This window comes from Cebus imitator, unplaced genomic scaffold (assembly GCF_001604975.1).
Source record: "Cebus imitator isolate Cc_AM_T3 unplaced genomic scaffold, Cebus_imitator-1.0 Scaffold457, whole genome shotgun sequence".
In the NCBI taxonomy this organism is placed as follows: Eukaryota; Metazoa; Chordata; class Mammalia; order Primates; family Cebidae; genus Cebus; species Cebus imitator.
The window spans coordinates 1,232,811-1,253,914 of NW_016107772.1; the positions used below are offsets into that span (position 1 = coordinate 1,232,811).

At 48.4% G+C, this 21,104-nt stretch overlaps 1 protein-coding gene and 1 non-coding gene across 2 annotated transcripts in view; both read left to right on the forward strand.

Annotated features, from left to right (window-relative positions):
• The window catches only part of RUVBL1 (RuvB like AAA ATPase 1), a 39,627-nt gene extending 27,480 nt beyond the window's left edge, over positions 1-12,147 (forward strand). The window contains exons 9-11 of the mRNA XM_017511953.2: positions 6,896-6,998; positions 10,603-10,694; positions 11,696-12,147. Of these exons, the coding sequence (XP_017367442.1) occupies positions 6,896-6,998; positions 10,603-10,694; positions 11,696-11,855 (355 nt within the window). The 3' untranslated portion in view covers positions 11,856-12,147. The remainder of the gene's footprint in view (positions 1-6,895; positions 6,999-10,602; positions 10,695-11,695) is intronic.
• A 5,548-nt stretch (positions 12,148-17,695) lies between these two features.
• LOC119468613 lies at positions 17,696-17,877 on the forward strand. The gene has a single exon (XR_005197327.1). It is a non-coding gene; the product is annotated as a U2 spliceosomal RNA (small nuclear RNA).
• Positions 17,878-21,104: the final 3,227 nt, after the last annotated feature.

The following is a 21,104-nucleotide window of genomic DNA, read 5'->3' on the forward strand; positions in this document are numbered from 1 at the left end:
ACTCCTTCCCATCCCTTTGGCCTGCCTTTGGGAAGGGCAGATGTTGACACCTGGAAGGCAGATGTTCATATGGTGCTCATCCTGCCAAGATTGGCCCGAAGCTGGACCAGGAACTTTCCAGGGGTTGCTTTTTCTTCTAAGCACTCTCCAGGCTTGTGGTCCTAGATAACACCCCATCTTTCCATCTCTCAAGCCCAGTGTCAGTATTCCCAGTACCTGGTAGTTTTGTTGCTCTTTTGGTTTTCTATTTAAATATTCGTGCCTGGTCTCTGCAGTGCTGGGGGCACAAAGGTGGGTGTTAAGGGGCCTCTTTTCAAGCCTGCAACAGAGAGTGTGGGGACAAAGTCCCTGAGGCTGCATGCTCAGGGCAGTGGAGGGAGTGGGAGTTGGAAAGACACCCTGTGGCCCATGAGTATCTCAGGGCAGAGCTGGAGCCAAACTGAGTTTGCAATCAAAACTGCTGATTTGCCTAACTCACCTCTGAATGATGTTGGGCCCTATCTAAGATTTTAGTTTGCTCTTAATAGAGAAGCTTTATTATTAAGACTGTCCAAGCTGGGCACAGTCTTAATAATACAGTGATATGCACCTGTATTGTACACTTTGGGAGACTAAGGTGGGAAGATTGCTTGAGGCTAGGAGTTGAAGGCTGTAGTGTGCAATGATCACACATGTGAATGGCTGTCACACTCTAGCCTGGGCAACATTGTGAGACCCCATCTCTAAAAATAATTTAAAAAAATAAACCATGTAAACCCTGATGTGGCTGGCTGTAGATAGGCCCCACAGTGGGGATTCAGTAGTGCTGTGAGTACTGCAGTATAGCAGCAGTCCCTCCCGCTCAGGTGGATTCTTTCACTTGCAATTAGGATTCGAATGCGTGATTCAAGTCCATGTGGCAGCATCTTGTAGCTACTCTGAATCCCCGTGATGCTCTCTGGAAAGACCACTGTCACAAGTGCCTCCTAATAAGTCTTGGAAAGAAAGTGTGTGCCAGATCCAGCATGGCTACCTGGGTAACATCTGGAGACAGATGCATGTGGGCCTTGTGCCTGGTATGCCTGACAGGCCTGTGGCTGGCTGGGCTTGGCCTCGCCAGGCTTCATCCTGATAGTGCAGCTGGTGAAAGGGCTCAGCCTTGGACAGATGGTGCCCCCTGCTGGGCAACTCTGCTAATAGGCTCCCTTCCCTCCACAGTAGGGAACCCAGCCCAGCAGATGCCTGCAGAGCCTGGCATCTCTCGTCCCCAGAAGCAAGATCTCTCAGTTCCATCCCACCCAGGACTAAGGTGCACAGGAAGGTGGCCTTGATCTCAGAACCTGCTCAGTGGAGACAAAGCTCTGGTCAGCCTGAAACTTGGGAGATTTGGCCCCAGCCCCATCTGGGCTGATTTGATCAAGGGCTGCTAGAGGTTGTGGAGACCTTGACGGACTGCAGTTACCCAAGTGGAAGGAAGAGGCTCAGAGCATGGATCTTTAGGCAGGTTGGTTTAGGTAACCCAAATTCAGTTGTGTGCTCTGGAAGAGAATCTTGTCACTAGGAAATTTGTTGTAGTGGTGATAATAATGTCAACATGGACATTTTATGTAAACAGCACCATATAATCTGGTCTTTTGTGACAGGCTTCTTTCACTTAGCATGATGTTTTCAAGGTTCATCTATGTTGTAGCATGCGTAGTACTTATTTCTTTTTCTGGCTGAATAGTATTCTATTATATGGAATATTTAGTAGTGTATCTTATTTAACCATTCATTAGTTGATAGACATTGGGTTGTTGGTTTGTTTGGTTATTATGAATAATGGTGCTCTGAACATCTGTGTACAGCTTTTTTTTTTTTAAGTAGAGATGGGGTCTCGCTTTGTTGCCTAGGCTGGTCTTGAACTCCTGGGCTCCAAGGATCCTCCTGCCTCAGCCTCCCAAACTGCTAGGATTACAGGTGTGAGCCATCACACCTGGACTATGTACAAAATTTTTATGTGGAACAGGTTTTGTTTCTTATGGTTATGTACCTAGGAGTGGAATTGCTGGGTCCAGTGGTAACTGTTTTAACCTTTCAAGGAACTGCCAGCTGTTTCCAAAGCCAGCTGCATCATTTGACATTCCCACCAGCAATGTATGAAGGTTCCAGTTTCTCTCCATTCTTGCCAACACTTCTCTGTCTTTTTGATTGTAGATATCCGAGTAAGTAGTGAAGTAATATCTCATTATGATTTTATTTGCATTTCCTTAAGGACTAAGGATCTTGAGCGTCATCTTTTCATATGCTTATTGGCCATTTGTATATTGTCTGTGGAGAAATGTTTATTCATGTCTTTTCCCATTTTTTTTTTTTTTTTTGAAATGTAGTCTCTGTTGCCAGGCTGGAGTACAGTGGCGTGATCTCAGCACGTTGCAACCTCCACCTCCTGGGTTCAAGTAATTCTCCTGCCTCGGTGTCCCAAGTAGCTGGGCCTACAGGCGTGCGCTACCATGCCCAGCTAATTTTGTATTTTTAGTGGAGTTGGGGTTTCACCACGTTGGCCAGGAATGTCTTGATCTCTTGACTTTGTGATCCTCATGACTCGGCCTCCCAAAGTGCTGGGATTACAGGCATGAGCCACCGCCATTTTTTATTCAGGTTCTTTGTCTTTCTGTTGTCGAATTGTAAGAGTTCTTTATATAGTCTGGATACTAGATCTTTATCATTTATATGTGATTTATAAATATCCTATTTGGATTGTCGTTTCAGTTTCTTGACAGTGTCTTTTGATACACAAAAGTTTTAAATTTTGATGAAGTCCAATTTATGTTTTTTTCTTTTGTTGTTTGTGTTTCTGGTTTCATATCTAAGAACCCATTGCCTAATCTAAAATCACAAAGGTTTATGCCTGTGTTTTCTCCTGAGTTTTAGTTTCAGCTTTTGTGTGTAGGACTATGATCCATTTGGAGTTAATTTTCATGTGTGGCATAAGGAAGGGATTGGTCCAACTACATTATTTGGCATGTGAATATCCAGTTGTCCCAGAACCATTTGTTGAAAAGACTGTTCTGTTTTATTGAATTGTCTTGGCAGCCTCAGAAAATCAGCTTCAGAAAATCAAATGGCTGTCCTTTTAGCACTCTTACCGTTGCCCACTGAGCCAAGGTTAAGTGGTTGTTAGGTGAGTTGCTCATCACATTACCTAGAGAGGTGTTTTTACTGCGCTTTCTGTCTGCAGAAAAGCTTTGTGTTATTTGTGTCCCTGTAGTTACAGGATTTCATAAAGAAGCATTTATGTGGTGATTCTCAACAAGGGGCAGATTTGTTCCCCTGGGGAAACGTAGCAATGTCTGGAGACATTTTTACTTAACATGACTCAGAAGTGCTGCTGGCATCTAGTGAGTAGAGACCAAGGACGCTGCTGAACATCCTGCAGTGCATAGACCTTTCAAAAAGAGTTAATTTGGTCCAAAACACCAACAGGGTCACAGTGGAGAAATCCTAAGTTACAGTAAAAGAAAAGTAGTCACAAATGAGTCAGCCATGTTGCACATGTGGCGGTGTATCTATAGAGTTCATTTCTAGAAGTATATTTGTCTTGTTCCTATCGATACACCGTATTGGATTCAAAGGAGAGTTGGGCCTGTGGCTTCACAACTCCAAACTGTTTATCTGGAGGAAGCTCACTAATGGCCGGGTTTGGACAATTGCTGAATGGTGAAATGTTAAAATTAATAGTAAACTGAGGCCAAAGCCAGAAATGAACTTCTAGAATGCAAGAATAAATCTGCGGATTTACGTAAAATGTAATTATGCAGCTCATTAGCAGTTTTATATTATAACATTATCATGATGGCTGACTTCTTATACCGTGATCCTCCCTACTTCCTGGTCCCCCAGCTACTGCTGAGGTCAGCACACGGCCCAGCACCACTGCTAGCACATGGGGGCTCCACTCAGCCAGCCCACTCAGCAGCGTCACTGACCAGAACCGTCTCCCATGAATACATTTTCTAGAAGAAGCTTTCTACTTCAGATTCATAGCTTGGACAAATCTAAAAAATGTTTGGTCTTTAATTCCTGAAAAATGTTTAGCAGTCCTCAGCAGCCTTTTCTTTTTTGTTTTTCTCCTCAAATTCCTTTTTACCACTTGGCAGCCTTTTAATAGACTTCAGAAACTATAAGAAATGTTCTTAATGCATTTCTATAAATTCTGTTCTTATGAAATTTGATTATGGAGTACTTCATTTTTCTCTAACCTTTTTGTCTTTAAACTTTTAACATTTATTGTGATTTATCATGGGTGGTGTAGAATTTTGGATATTTTTGTCCTTGGGATATTTTAATGTGGCACAATTGAGATCTTACAATTTCCTCAGAGTTCCCAAAAGAATTCTCAAATAAGATTTAAAAAATACTTGTGGCCTAAATAGAATTAGAAAACTAAAAATTAAATATTGTTTTAAAAGGTTATTTTGTTTAATGTGAAGGTTGCAGGCATTTGAATCATGATAGAATTTCATCGTTATAATTCTTCCTAATTTTAAGAGGACAGATTTGTTGCTGGAAAAAAAAGTTTTCTGTAAAGTTAACTGAATATTTGTATTTGCTATTAGTCTGTTTCCATATTTACTTTGAAGATTTTAATTTTTTTGCATTAGATTTAACAAGTCATTAATGTAGCATTTTATTCTCCTTTTGAATTGTTTTTATTGTGGTAAAATATGTTTAACATAAAATTTGCCATTTTAACCATTTTTAAGTGTACAATTTGTTGGCATTAATGACTTCTAATTAATGAAATAGAAGTATGATATGACCATCACTTCTATTTCCAAAGCCATCACTGCTATTTTCAAAACTTTTTTATCACCTCAAAATCAGAAACTCTGTAACCATCAAGCATGAAGTCCCAACTCTCCCTCCCCTCAGATCCTGGTAACATCTCATCTATTTCTGTCTTTTTTTTTTTCTTTTGAGACAGGATCTCACTCTGTCATCCAGGCTGGAGTGCAGTGGCACAGTGTTGGCTCACTGCAACCTCTGCCTCCCGGGCTCAAGTGATTCTTGTGCCTCTGCTTCTGGAGTAGCTGGGGTTACAGGCACATGTCACCAAGCCAGCTAATTTCTGTCTCTACAAATTTGCCTACTATAGATATATCCTATAAGGAAACTATAAAATATTTGTCCTTTTGTCTCTGACTTATTTAACTTTGCATGTTTTCAGGGTTCATTCTGTGCTAGGATGTATTTTGTTTGCATTTTATTTTTACAATCATAAATATGCATTTTTATACCTCAACTAACTGGATAGAATTTAAACAGGTATATTTTATTTTTACTAAAGTTAAATTTTTAGCATGCTTACTTGTGTTTGAAACCAAATAATCAGATACTAACAAATCCAATTGACATGACTAGTTCTTTATTATAGTTATACTGATTACTTATAACCATAGGCTAAACAATCCTATACAAGTTGAAGAATACCAGAAATGTAGATTCTTTGCTGTTATGACCCTCAGATGCCAAGAAGCCCACAGTATATGGGGCCTCCAAACACCATAGCTGAAGACTGGCCCTGTGTGCCACCAGTGGCTGCCCAGGGCACCTCAGGGTCTTGTGGGTTGGCAAAGTTCCTCTCCTATGGCTTGGTTAAGGGTTCAAGAGAAAAATAGGTGAAAGATGGGATTGGACCCTTCTCAAAAAGAAATAAAATAATATATATAAAGGCATGCATTCAAATGCCTCATTAGTAATCAAAGAAATGCAAACTTAAATAAGGTATTACCTTTCCCTCTTTTTCTAAACTTGAAATAGCAAAATATTTCAGAATGAGAATACTTGGTACTAGCTATGATCCTGTGAGGTTAGATAACTCATGCAGCTGTATAAATTAGGATAGTTACTCATTCAAGTAGCTATTCAGGGTTCTGTCAGGCGCTACAACAGTTGCTAAAGAAATGCTTATGGCTGTATGTATAAAATTATTTATCAAAATATCAATAAAAATAATAGCAACAGTTGGAAACTACCTAAATGCTCAACAATTTGGGTTAAGGAAAATATTTAACAGATTATTAAGTAAATACTAAACATAATTATTAAGACTAGCAAGCCAGGTACAGTAGCTCACACCTGTACTCCAAGCTACTCAGGAGGCTGAGGTAGGAGGAGCACTTGAGCCCAGGAGTCTGGGGCTGCAGTGAGCTAGCATCATGCCACTATACTCCAGCCTGGGCCACAGAACAAGACTCGGTCTCAAAAACAAAACACAACAAAAAGACTGCAGCAACATGGATGAAAGCAAAAAAAAATATGTGCATACTTAGTATAATTTGTAAAACAGTATATATGAAAGTTTGGCAAATATCCAGATGATTATTTTTTAGTATGATTTTAGTTGGCATTTTTTCTTTTTTTCCACTTTTCCTATGATATTGATGATTACCAAGATAATGAAGTTGGTTTTTTTTTTCCTTTGTGAGACAGAGTCTCACTTTGTCACCCAAGCTGGAGTGCAGAGGTGCAATCTTGGCTCACTGCAACCTCTGCTTCATGGGTTCAAGTGATTCTCATGCCTAAGCCTCCCGAGTAGTTGGGATTACAGGTGTGCACCACCATGCCCAGCTAATATTTGTAGTTTTAGTAGAGACAGGGTTTCACCATGTTGGCAAGCTGTTCTTAAACTCCTGACCTCAGGTAAACTACCCACCTTCGCCTCCCAAAGTGCTGAGATTACAGGTGTGAGCCACCATGCCCAGCCTGAAGTTTTTTTTATGTGACTGGAGGTTAGCATGGTTACTCTGCTCCTGGCTCTGATTCTCAGGCTGCCTAGCCAGCTGCTTTTGGTATGAGTGCTGTAGCTGTATTTCCAGTGTCGTTTCTTGTCTAACAGAGGTTTATGTGATGGGATTAATTTTGCCCCTTACAGAGGCACTGAGGACATCACATCCCCTCATGGTATCCCTCTTGACCTTCTGGACCGTGTAATGATAATCCGGACCATGCTGTATACTCCGCAGGAAATGAAACAGGTGAGCCTCCCTTCTTCCTTCCTGCTTTCTTCTCCTCTCATTTGCTCCCAGTGTTCGCTGATGGCTGTGCAGAAAGGTATCCACGGCTTGGATCTGGCTGTTGTGCACCATCTCACGACTTAGCTGCTGGGCTTGAGCAAGTCACATTACTCCAGAGTCTCAATCTCCCCATCTGAAAGATAGGTTGGACTAACTAGATGCTGTCCCAACTGTCAACAGAAGCTCAGCTCCCTGTCTTTGCTATTGTCTCTTCTGCTATTCCCCCTTTGATAAGCTTTAGGAAAAGGCTAGTGAAAAAATCACCTTGATGATAGCCATTAGGGAGGCTACCAGCTCTATAAAAAGGAGGCAATAAAATAATGATTTAGTGATAGCCTTTTGGTGACCAGGCCAGACTGTGCCTGTAGCCTTTTCTGCTCAGAGAACAAGGCCAGGCTCACTGTTCCACCTGAACTAACAGCGAGCCAGCTCCAGCAGGGTTTAGAATGTAGCCACTGTGACCTGGAAGAGGCCAGTGCTTGTGTCCTAACAAAGGACACAAACCTGTCTGCTGTAAACAGCATGACGAATGACAGGTTTCTTGGAGGCCTGTCTTTGAAGGCCTCCCTGGGCAGGTCTGTGGTTTTGCAACAGAATCCTTGAGGGCTTCTGCCAATTCTTGGAAACCTGGCCCATTCTTACTGCAGGCCATAGCACCTTACTGTTGGGTCCAAAACCCCATGTGTCCTGCTAAAAAAAGGCAGCCCAGCACAGATGTGGTCAGGGCCAGAGACACCAGGAGTATTTTGAGGCCTGCATTTGCCTGCTGATTGACTTGAGCAATTTGGGACATCTAGCAGAGCCTCCACCATCTCTGTTAAAGGGAAGATCTGCTCCCTCCTTTGCAAGATTGTCATTAGGATTTGTGAGGTATTGACAATAATGGGCCCTCCCATTCTTTCTGTTGCTGTTGTTATTACTGTATTTATAGCTTTGTGTGCTTCATAGGTACACTCTAGGGTCCTCTACGTATAACATACAACAGCTTCGAAATAGCCGATGTTGGAGGCTCCAAGAACAAGGGTCCTGTGGCCATGTGGAGAGTAACCAGCAGAGCCAGGACTACTGCTCAGCTAGTTTACCCTTGCTGCTGCCATGCGCACTCAGAGCTCCTGGCCCAAGCAGTCTGGAATGTTCTGCACTGTGCTTCTAGAGCAGTGATTTGCCAGGCCAGCTCTGGGCTGGGGCTGTCTTGGCTCAGTCAGAAGATTCTCTCCTTGGGCTTTCTCTCAGGACTGGTGACTTTTTTCCCACTGGCCCAGGCAATAACCTCAGCATATTTACTGGAGCCTGGGCTAGGTTTTAAACAAACTCAATATAACTTGTGTACTCTGCAATCCCAGCCGACACCCTCATAAACTATCCCTGCAGGTTATTAAATGATTAAAGATCTCATTTATGAACTGTCCATTTTTGAGCAGCCTGAGACAGACGCTCTCACGATTGCTCTGACCTGCTCTAGTCAGAGAGAGAGCAGTGTCCCTGACATTTTGGAAGCTGAGCCACAGATTCACTGCAGCTCACTGAATGGGAGACGCTTAGGCTGAAGCTGTCTCCTGTGACCAGGCTCCAGGATTCAATATTTGCATCTCCCTGGAGTTTGAGAAGGTCCTGTGGGGACATTTTTCTTGGCGGGACCTGGCAGTTTCCTCAGTCCCAGCTGTGAGTGAGAAGCCCTTTTTGTCTTGAAGCCCAGAGGGGAGTTCTGTTGATGGAGCAGGGAGTCCCTCCTAGCACCTTTACTTGGTCATGCCTGTACCAGCCAGTAACTTTGAAGGGCCCCTCTCTGCCCAGCTGCATTTAGCTTTGGATCTCAGACCGTGGAGCACCTCCTGCACAAGCTAAGATTGTTTCAGTGGAGTGCACACCCTGGCAGCTTACCCATGAGCCCAGCTGCTAAGTTTCTTATGGCCTATGCCATGTTCATGAAATATTTGAACAAGTTGCTGACATCTAGAACTCAGAGGATGTTATGCTATTGTTTGCCTTTTAGTAATCGTTTGCTTTATAAAAAACAAAATAGCGATTTCTGCCTTCTTTTTTCTCAACTTTTTATTACGAAAGATTTCAAACCTAGAGAAAAGCTGAAAAACACATACAATGAAATGACATCAAAAGAACTATCCATAAAGATAAATTGAATGTCACCAAAATCAAAAGCTTCTGCTCCTTGAAAGATACTGTTAAAGAAAAGAAAAGACAAACCACAGACTGGAAGAAAATATTTTAAAAATACATATCTGGTCAGGCGAGGGGGCTCACACCTATAATCCTAGCACTTTGGGAGGCCAAGGTGGGTAGGCCACCTGACGTCAAGAATTCGAGACCAGCCTGGCCAACGTGGTGAAACCCCATCTAGGACGTATCATACAAAGATCTGCATTCTGAGCTTGTCTTGACAGAAGGGAAGACTGCAGACAGCACCTTACAGCAGTGGTGGCTGGGTGGAAGGGCTGCCTCCCCAGGGGATTTGCTGGCCAAGCATCTCACCCTCACTTGGCTCATTGCAGCTCATTGGACCTGCTGATGCTTTCCAGTGCCCTTCTGATCTGTGGGCAGCCGACATACTGTCCCCCCACCCCAACCAGGATCATCAGAGACTGGCTCCCCACCCCTGGAACTCCTGCCTGCAGGGTCCCAGCCTGGAGAGCTGACAGGCGAGGCTTGACATGGCCACCTCAGTAAACCTCTGGCTCTCTTCCCTCCTGGATGGCAGAAGCTGGGACTCAGTTTTTCCCAGCTCCTGGGCCTCTACCCTGGGTGTTCTTTTATGGCTTTAATTTCAACAAGGGCTTCTGGATATCTTGTTTACGAAGCTGCCAAAGTGAAAAATTCCTGTATTATATGCGGCTCGAAGTCCTGCAGTTATCTCAGCTCCACAACACACAACATCATTATCCCAGCTGCCCCTTATCACTCAGTGCTGGTGCGCCTGCAGGATCCTGGTCCACTGTGTTACAGCGTCCCCGCTGCCAGCTTGCCTCCCCTCCACCTCTACCAAGATCTTCAAACTGCAACAAGCGTCAGCCTCTTCTTGATAGATTAGATATCTCCCGGTGATGTTATGAGGCCTGGTAAATCTTTAAAAGTAACTTTTTTGATTTATTTAACCATTATATTTATCAAGCAAATAAAAAATGTCTCTTGCCTGAGTGCTTGTGGGTGATGGTACCCATGCTGGAGAGGAAGGTTAGAGCTCTTGAGGGAGCGCAGGGCAGGTTAGAAGAGGCCTCAGTTCTCTGCCTGGGGACAGGGGAGGGGAGGACATGGAGGCAAGAGCGAGCCACCTGGGAAGCCGCACACCTCCTGAGGCGCCAGCCACACTGCATCAGTTGAACACAGCACACTGGCCATGATGCCATTCATGCATACTTTGGGGCCATACATGCCCGGAAGATGCCAGGCCAGCAGTGCTGGGCAGGTATTGGCTCCCTGCCCACCAGCCCAGGTCTTGGTTTCTCTTATGCTGCACAGTGAGAAGTACTGAGCGACGTTGTGTAAAGTACTTTAGAAATGGGGCATTTGAGGTCAGTCACTGTTGATTATGTTTTTTCTCCTCTAAAAGATCATTAAAATCCGTGCCCAGACGGAGGGAATCAACATCAGTGAGGAGGCACTGAACCACCTGGGGGAGATTGGCACCAAGACCACACTGAGGTGAGCCAGTACCCTGAGCCCACCAGGGCCTCCTTAGCACAGCCAGGGCCCTCGCCGTGGTCGTTTCTGGGCAATAAAAGCAGGTCCCTTCCCAGGGCACAGTACTGTATCCATCTGCTCTTCCTGGCATGTTGGGTGCCAGGGCAGTTGAGTTTCAAATGCAGAGGATCTAGCCGATGGTTTTTAACAGGCTAGAGTAAGGCCAAATTCCCTGTTTCCTGCAGCAGATTCTCCCCTCTTGTGGAGAGTGCTTTGACCCTGGGCCTTCTCGTGGCAGAGAAGGTGCACGGAACTAGAGAGCAGGGCCCATGTGGCAGCTCATTAGCCTGGGCCCTGGCTCCTGTTCTCCTGCTGATATTATGAGGCCTGGTAAATCTTTAACATTTTTACTTATTTAACCATTATATTTATCATGCAAATAAAAAATGTCTGGGGGCCCGCAGACCATGTCCCTTAACAGTGGCCTAACTCATTGTAAAATCATTGCTTCACAATCCTCAGCCCTTCCCTACAGCCCTTGAGTCAGTTCTTGCTCCTTAGGTTATCCAAATGCAAGCTGTGACATTTGGATAAAGGAGGACTTTTTAAATTGGCGGAGTCTTCGTGCCTTTCAATGGGCATGTACTTCCAGCTGGCTGTGTTTTTGTTTCCCTGCCATGTTAAATATCCCTATCTGTCAGGCACCTGTATACATCTAAGTTTGCAGTCCTTTTCCAGTAGCAGTGGCATTACTTCCTATTGGAGAGAATTTGTAGACTGTACTAGATTTGGGGAATAGCACTTAAGTCTTATTGGTGGCTCCTGGCCCCTCTCTGATGGGGTAGTGACTGCAGCTCTTTGAGAAGTGACAACTTTGTTTCCCCTTTTCCGTGTTCACAACAGCTAGCACAAGCTTAGCATTGGGAACTGCCCCTGGTGCCAGTGCTGCCTACTGATTTGGGGGAAGGGGCTTCCTTTGGTGGCCCCAGTTTCACTCCAGCCTTGGCCTCTGTCCACTCTAGGTACTCAGTGCAGCTGCTGACCCCGGCCAACCTGCTTGCTAAAATCAACGGGAAGGACAGCATTGAGAAAGAGCACGTCGAGGAGATCAGTGAGCTTTTCTATGATGCCAAGTCGTCCGCCAAAATCCTGGCTGACCAGCAGGATAAGTACATGAAGTGAGATGGCTGAGGTTTTCAGCAGCAAGAGACTCTTCAGGTGTGCCTGGCCCGGGTCCGTCCTGTGGGTGCTCGCCCCTGGGCTTGGGGCTGTTGTCCCCCCTCAGGCGTGGTCTGCAGTGCTCTCAGTTCACTGTAGAAAGCATTTGTTTTTAAATTATCATAACTTTTCCTGTAGTTGCTTGGAAAGAACCCTTCCTTACCTGGCATGTTTTCTATAAATCTTCATAGGTTATTTTGATCTCTCTCTCTCTGTCTTCTTTAAGTTTTTTAAAAATAAACTTTTCAGAACAGTTTTAGATGTACAGAGTCATTGTGAACGTACAATAGGGAGTTCCCATGTATCTCATACCCAGTTTCCCTTATTGTTAACATGTTACAGCAGATGGCACATTTGTCACAGTGAATGACCAATACCGATGCATTATTATACTGCATTCACATTTTCTCAGTTTTAAATAATGTCCTTTCTTCTGTCCCAGGATTCCATCCAGGATACCCCATTACAAGTAGCTGTCATGACTCCTTAGATGTCTCTTGGCTGTGACATTTTCTTCGATTTTCCATGTTCTTGATGACCCTGACAGTTTTGAGGAGGACTGATCAGGTATTCTGTAGAACATCCCTCAATTAGGCTTTGTCTGATGCTATTTTCATGAGTAGACTGGGATTGTGGATTATGGAGAGGAAGACCTCAGAGGTAAAATCCAGTTTTCATCACGTATCATGTGCGGTTCTCAACACATGCTAGCAACATGATGGTGACCTTGACCATTTGGCAGAGGTCAAGTTTGTAGGGTCTTCCCACTATAAAGTTACTCTCTGCTGCCTTTCCATAGTGAATTATTGGGAAGGAAGTCACTATGTGCAGCCCACACTTAAAGGGCTGGGGTTATGCTCACCTCTAGAGAACTGAATATTTACGGAAATTATTTGGGATTCTCCTGCATGGGAGATTGTATCAGGATGGACTCATGGAAGTTCATTGTATACTTTAGTAGATATATTTTGTTGCTCAAATTGAGCCAGGTTTGGCCAGTGAGCGCTCTGTCAGTTGGCTTGTGTGTCCCTCTGATGTGTCCACATCTCTCTGGCCATATCTCTGTGTTCACCCACTGAGTAAGCAGCAAGGGCAAATGCAGCACTGGATAGTGCACCTTATTGGAATGTGCCTTCCCAGTAGGATGAGTGCTGCGTTCTTGCCCTTGCCAGGCCTGTCTTCCCCTACCTGAGGTGGGGCTGAGCACCCGGACTCTGTTCCATGTGCAAGTTAGACAGCTGACAGTTGCTCCATGTGCAAGTTCAGACTGGACCTCCGAGCCCTTATGATGTGGGAGGTGAGACTGACCAGGATGGGCATCTTGGTCCATTGCTTTTGGCCAAACTATGAGCTTCTTGTGGGACAAGCAGTATTGTCCTTCCATTAGGGACAGTCCCCTGTAGTCATGTTGAGGGGACAGTGGGAGGGGGCGGAGATGATAACTGGGGATTCCATCCAGACTAAGAGGCTCCAGCCCGTCCTTTCTGCCAGAGTGACTCTTCTCCCTGGGCCTGGCCTCTGAGGAGACCCTGGCATGGCCCGGCGGGAGTGGTAGGACCCTTCATGAAGTCAACTGCTCATGTGGCCCATGCCAGCTGTCAGTGTCCTCTGAGGCTGTGCTTGTCTTTGGCCTCCCAACTCAAGCCATGTTAGACAAACAGAAGGGAGATGTAGCAAGAGCTATTGCAGTAGGGACTGTGTTCACGCTCTGCATTCCGTGTTGCCTTGACAGTACCCTATGAGACTGAGATAGGTGCGCTAGTTCAAGTCCACTTCCACAGAGGAGGAGGGGGCAGTTCAGGCAACTCCCTTGCCCAGCTGGTGAGAGATGGAACCAGGATTTGAAATCAGGCTGCTCGGAACCTGTGCTCCTAACTCTTGGGGCCACACTGCCTCCTTCTGGGTGTTGCATGGTTGTCATTTAGCGGCAGCCAGGAGGTGTCAGGATCTAACCTCTGTACCAGGCAGGTGAGGGAAGCTGGGTTCTCTGTGGGGATGGTGACCCACTTAGAGGGCAAGAACCAGGCCTCTGCCCCAGCTGGGCGTCTCACTTAGGCCCCAAGCCTTTCACAGTGTTTGATAACCAGGATGGAAGCGGCACTGACTGCAGATCTCACAGCCGCGATCGGGACAGTCTTCTTCCGCTGCCCAAGGTACCAACATCCAGAGCAGCCAGGTGAGGAGGGGACTGTGGTCTTGCTCCTCCCAGGCCACAGACCCCTGGTTCCTGCTCCTCAGATATCCTGGCTGAGGTAGTGCCCAGAGAGATGGCCCAGCTCACTGGTCTGTGCTCCAAAGTGAGGGAGATGGTTCTGAATAGGTAGGAAGGTTGGGTTATTTTAATTTTCCTTATTTTTTCCAGCAAGGCCTGTGATTATTACATTAATCTTTCAGGTGAAGTTTTTACGACTGATCCCTCGCCGACTATGAGAAGTTTCTCTATCCATTACTAAGAGGGAAACAGACCCTGGTGGGGAAGAAAATATTTGTTACATCTTATCAGACTGACACACAATCTAACAACAATTACAGCAGCCCCATTTTTTGCGCTATTTCAGCTCTGGTGTGAAAAATTATTGTAATATTAAAGTGAGGCAGGGTGGGGGCTAGTCATTGGAAGTGGTTGAATATTCCAGGCTTTCAGCCCAGGCTTCTTGGGTGCCTCCCAGGGAGCCGATTGGGTGGCTAAGGAGAGAGAGGGAAGAATTTTCACATAAATCCCAGCGCCCTGTTTCCTGTGCTAATGGCCCAAAGATACTTGTAAGACTGGGAAGGGCTCTTGAAAGACAAGTCCCTGGCCCTGGCAGGGAAACCCCCTTGTGTCCTGCCTCATTTTCTCAGTGCAGACACCTTCTTAACTGCCACACATCTTAGGTTTACACATGCCAGATTGGTAGGATAGTTTGTTTTTTTAGGACTAAATGGATCGTGCTCTCACACCAGAGTGACTTCTTGGTTAGCAAACCTTTCTTAGCCATTTGTGTAGTAAAGAAGGGGAATGGGGTCACATCCCAGTCGACCTCTAGCTCTCAGAAACTGTGGCCAGCCGTGGGCGGAGCAGCTGGAGTGCCCCAAGAAGGCCCTGCTCTGGAGGGCTGTGGGCAGAGGCTCAGTAGGAAGGGACCAGGGGTTCTGGGGCTCAGCAGGGTGTGGCATTGATTGCATTTTCTTCTGTGTGGCCCTTGGCCCTAGCCCCTTGACATCTGGTTTCCTGGTGTGTGAGTGGGACATTCACATCCCGTAGACCCATGTGAGGACTTGGTGAACTGACCTGTGGCTGCATCAGGTACCCAAGAGAGAAGGGTGGTGAAGAGTTCCTGATCCCTGGCCCACTTGGAAAAAGAGGTCGCAGTTTGTCAAACTGGAGCAAGCAGCCTGCTAGGCCCTCCCCCTCCCTATTCCAGATGCTGGCACTTGGAAGGACACTTAGGATCCCCCCATGTTTGGAAAAAGCCCTTTAGCCCAGAGGGGCCAGCACTGGCTCAGGACAATACAACTCTAGAGCAGAGGGTAGCACGGGGCAACTGCCAGAAACAACACATTGCTTCTCCCAGGGGCCCTAGAACCCCACCCTCGGTGAGGCTCAGCTTGTGCCCAAGCAGCCAGAGGGGGGTTCCTGATCACTCCCTTGTCCCAACCAGCGCTGGTATTTGTAAGGCCAGACCCGCTCTTATTTGGTGTCTAGAAAAGAGGTCCCTGAGAGGTAGAACAGTGTTCACCCCTTCAACCGTGGTCATTCATTCTCCACACAGAAATTCCTCTTCCTTGCTTCCTCCAGTGTGTGGCCACTCCCCTTCCATTTGTTCTCGAGAGAGCACGAGGATAAGGAATAAGGGAGGCCTGGGCAAGGGGACTGGGGAGCTCAGGGTGCAGGGCGGGCCACACTGCAAGGCCCCGGAATGGAAAGGGGGTGGGCTGGCTGCAGTGGCTGCCTGTCTGCCCCTGCTGCCCTGCCGCCCCTCCCCGTCACTCGGCGACAGGCGCGGTGATTAATGGCCGGGCCTTGCCTGCAGGGCCGCCATCAGCGCGCGTCTCGGCAGCGATGGATGCTGCTGTCAGGCCGGCCCGGCCCGTGCTGACCCCCGGCCCCTGCCTGGCGCGATCAATGGGCGGCGAGCGGCGGGCGGTGGCTGGGCCGGCGCGATAAGATGGGCCGATGGGCGCCCGCCGATTGCCCGCTCCGTCACCCGCCATCACCGTCACCGTCACGCCGCCAGCGCGCAGATCCACGCCGTCAGCGCCGCGTGATTAATGGGGACGCCAGCAGCTGCGGGGAGGGCACAGGCGCGCGAACCCCGCACCCAGAGGGACACGGTGGGGTACGTGCTGAGACGCGGCGAACGGCACACAACACTCACTAGAGCCACGTGCGGGGAATGGGGGGGCGGGATACGGTGGGGTGCAGGTCGCAGGTCTAGGGCACACACGGCGCAGGTGTTCACGGGGCCGCGTGCATGTAGTGGGTAGAGGTCCCGATGCCACCGTAACACAAGGGCCTGAGTGACTTAGGCCTGCGGGGTGGGGGGAAGAGGGATGACACCTAATGTGACCTCTGCACCGCGAGTCCTGCCTGGCCTAGGCCTCAGCCACCAGGTCTACCAGCCTCTTCGGCTTTTGCAGGCCTCCCGCCCATTGTCCCAACCATCTTTGAGAACCCAGACTTGACTGCCAGGACCCCGACCAAAACCCTTCCACAGGTCCCAGGGCTCCAAGTTCTTCACCCCTCCCACCAGGCCTGCGGGAAGGCAGGGCCCGCCCCTTCATGCCGGCCGCCCCACTCTGCTCCTTCAGCGGTCCTCGCAAGTGGTCCTGTTCCCCAGAGCTTCATCCTTGGGTCGGGTCATGCTGTTGGGGAGGCCCTGAGCGCTCTCAGCGCACCGTAGAGCCCTGCTCAGCCCCACCGGGTGACCGGGGCAAGAGCCGGCTGGCCTCGCCCATGCCAGAGCGCCGGGATCCACTAGGGACTCGGGAGGGAGAGGCCCGCCCAACCCAAATATCCACACGCCGCTAGGGAGGAGCCGCGTGCCAGCTGCTCTGAGGCGGCCGGAGGACTTCCCAAAGCCAGTGACGAGCGCAGCGGGGACAGCCGGGCGCGAGTGTGGGACTGATCCGAAGCCGGAACTGCCAAGGGGAGGGAAATGAGGGGAAGGGTAGAGGGTCCGGCTGGGTTGGTTGGGGCCTATCCCGTGAGCGGTGGGATCTCAGGGCCAAGCGGCAGCGGAGGCAGTGCCAGCCACTCTCCCTTTTACGCTCGAAAACCACAGCCTCCCCAGGGCCGTGCGGCGCCCCGCGGGAGCTTGCGAGGACACAGCGCCCCCGCGTGGGCGGACGTGCATAGTGCCGCGTCCGTGGCGTTTCGGACCCAGGCCCCGCCCCCGCCGCACTGCCCCCATGAGGGCATGGCCAGGCCTAGCCCAGGGGTCCAGGATTCGAAGTCATGCCCAGCTTGTGCATGACTTCCCAGCAAGGGAGGTTGAAGCCCTGGAGGGAAGAGAGGAAGGTGTGTGTCCCCCCACGTACATGCGGGGAAGAGTAGTGGGGGAAGGCTTACTAAGTGGGGCTTTCGATTTTAAAAAAGTATATACACTTAGTTTTTTAATGGAAAATTGTCAAAGGGTGTACCGTGAAACACCTCCTTCCACACCTGCCCCCTGCCTCCTGTTCCCTCTCCAGAAGTGCCTGCCTTACACCGATGTGTTCCTCTAGAGATGGCCAGGCTGTGCCTGAGGCAGCACACACTCATAGCACCTTCCCAACACTGATTATGCAACATGTCACAAGGAAAACTGCAGGAATTACACTTGATTGCCTCTTAGCCTTTTGGCTGAGATCAAGTGTGGTATGTGTTCTTAACAGTTTTTTATCCGATATCCGATATTCGAGTATATTAAATGGAATTTTGGAGCAGGGAGATGGATGGAATAGGGCCTTGCTCATTCCACTCCATGCATCCACCTGCAGTACCTCCAGAAATGGTGTACCCCCTTTGGGGGAATAAAAAAGATTGCAGGTGAGCCCCCATATCCCTGTCATCTACGCACTGACCATCCATCCCCCCTCCACCTGCCAGTCTGTCATCAGTCTTCTGTGCATTTCAAAGTGAGCTGCGGACACAGTCAGCGATCTTCTATAAATAGTTAAGCATGTGTATCATTATCTAGAGTTCAGTACTTGCTTATGGTGGGGTTTGTTTGTTTGAGATGGAGTTTCGCTCCAATTGCCCAGGCTGGAGTGCAATGGCCCAATTTCTGCTTACCGCAACCTCCTCCTTCTGGGTTTAAGTGACTCTCCTGCCTCAGCCTCGCAAGTAGCTGGGATTACAGGCATGTGCCACCACACCCAGCTAATTTTGTATTTTTAGTAGAGATGGGGTTTCTCCATATTGGTCAGGCTGGTCTCAAACTCCTGACCTCAGGTGATCCATCCGCCTCAGCCTCCCAAAGTTCTGGGATTACAGGCATGAGCCACTGTGCCTGGCTGCTTATGGTTATTTTTAAAGGTTAAAAATACAGTGAAAGGCACAAATCCTAAGTGGACCGCTCCCTGAGTTCTGACTAATGAAACCCGAACTCCAGTCAAGGATATTACTGTTGCCAGAAAGTTCCTTGTGCCAACCTCTAACACACTAGAGGCAACTACTGTTAGGATTTTTATTTTATTTTTTGCCATAGATTAGGTTTGCCTGCTCCAGAATTTCATGTAAATGGGATCATACAACATGACTTGTTTCTTTCACTTAGCTCTTGAGCTTCATGAGTTGTGGTGTGTATGGGTAGTTTGTTCTTTTTTATTCCTGGGTAAAATGCCACCATGTGGATCTACCACATGTATCTATTTGATGGCCATCTGGGCTGTTCCCTATTTTTTAGCTATTATGAACATTCTTGTACAAGTCTTTGTATAGGTATATATTTTCATCTTGGCTTTCAGTACCCAGGATCAGAATAGCTGGGTGTAGGGAAGGTGTATGTCTAGTTTTATGAGAAATTGCTACACCTTTTCCTAATGTAGTCTATTAGCTGCTTCCCACCTTGCTTTTAAACACAAATAGTAGAATACATTATTGGTTCTTGCTGTATTTTTCCTTGATGGCATATCTTGGAGATTTTTCTAACTCAACATAGAAAGAATGTCCTCCTAGTTCCTTTCCACAGGGAGGAGCTGCTGTAAGTTATTCAGCCCCCTCCGATAGCCATTTAGATGTTTCCAGTCTTATTGAGCTGGGCTTTGAAGGATGAACAGGAGCTTGTCAGGCAGACAGCAGATGAAACAAGGCCCATAGGTTTGACAGACACTGCAGAACCCTTACTGCTGGTGCAGGAGCTTTCGAGGGAAGAAGCACCTTCTGTTCCATTTTCTTGTGGGGCTCAATAATGTTTGCTGAGTGGAAAGGAGTGGGTGATGTGGCCCTAGAAGGGTTTGGGGCAGGGGAGTGAGGTGGGCACTACCACTTAGGGGCACACCTGGCTCTCCAGAACCAGGTATTGGTGGGTGCTGAAGTTCAAGCTGGGGCTTTTGCTGACTCAGACGGTGCCACGTCTATCCCCTGGCCTTCATCAGGAATCTGTTGCTCTTCCCCAGGCCATGAGGTTTAGGCTGCTCAGGACTAAGATGGGAGGCTCAGGACTAAGATGTTAGCTTCCTGAGGATTTCATGCTGGCCTGCCTTCGGCAAAGCACAGGCTGGGGGAGGGATGTGGGGCGGGGCATCAGCAGGTCCAGGGAGGTGGTGGTAAAGCAGCACCACGGATGAAGCAGAGTGCCAGTTGAAATGGTGCTGCCTCTGAGCCAAGGACCAGCAGGAAGCTCCCTGTGTGGGGCCTGTTTCCCTAGACCCCTCATTCCTTGCCCCAGGTCCTTAGCAGAAGTACCTGGAGGCAGGCCCAGCAGCCAAACAGGGACTTAGGGTAGGAAGCGAGCCTTAGGCTTTTTGTCCTGGGTTGGTGGCTAAGTGACTTTTGGCCACACTTTATTTCCCTGGGCCTCAGTTTCTTCACTTGTAAAATGGATCAAGTTGTTTCCTCCTGGGCCTCTAGTGGGGTGAAGTGAGAGTGCATGCAGGAAGTGGCTGGCACAGTGCCTGCCCCAACGGAAAAAGAATAAGCCTTGCCACCTATCACTGTGCATGAGGCACTGCTTCAGGGTTCCCTGTGCACAGGGAGGAGCCAGGTGGAGAGACGCCACAGTGAGCCACACCAGGGCCTGCCATCTCGAACCACACATGGCGGCTGGAATGTGGGCTCCTTTTGCTCCCAGGCGAGCGGGGCCACAGCCACGAGAGATGGCCTACTGCTTCCCTGGGGTAGGAGGTTTTTTAATGTATTTTTGTTGGCAAGCACCCTGCCTGCCTCAGCATTTCATAGCACCTGGCTGGTCTAGAGCTTGAGGCCACGTGCTATGCTGCTGTCCAGGGCTTCCCTGAGCCTGCTCCTGGGGCCAGCAGGTGCAGAGGGAGCGCAGGGCAGACCTGCCTGCACATGTGTCCTGGCATCCTCAAAACAGTGCTGAACTATGGCTTCTGCAAGGCCAGGCCCACACCTGTCCATCAAGTGGTCTCAGAGGGACCATCCTCAATCCAACTCCCCTTGGAAATCAGTTTCCAAGAAAAAGTCTAAGACGACAAGGAAATACTGAGGCTGGAGCCCAGCTAAGGAGTAACAACCTTCCACAGCCCTAGTCAGGCCTGCCCTGGGGTCGGCCACCCACCTGCCCCCTCAAGTTCCTGAGGAAGCATCAAGCCCAGGTGGCAGGATGGCAGGTTTGGGGTGAGGCCCTGTCCAGGACTGGGGAGAGTGGAAATGTGGCCTACCGCTGGGGCTTGGTACAGAAAGACTTCTAGACATGTTCCAGGGGAGCAGCCAAAAGCCTGTCACTCCCACCCACACAACGCTGGGTCCTTCTGGCTCAGCTACAGGTCAGGTCTGAGGTCAGCCTTACAGCCAAGTTAAGACTTCTCCAATCACCAGCTGGGTATTGGAGCTGAGGCTTGATGGGTTTCAAGGCCTGGGGCCCTAGGCTCCTGGTGGAGGATTCCCGCTCTTGCACAGGGTGGCAGGTGCCCTGGCTCAGCAGAGGCCTCTGCATTCTCACGGGGCAGCCAGTGCGCTCTGCCTCACTGGCAGAGTCCAGCAGCAGCCCCATGTGGCCCAGCACCCGTCTCACTTTACCACACATGTGAGCACCAGGTTGACAGGACCATCAGAAGGGAAGTTTT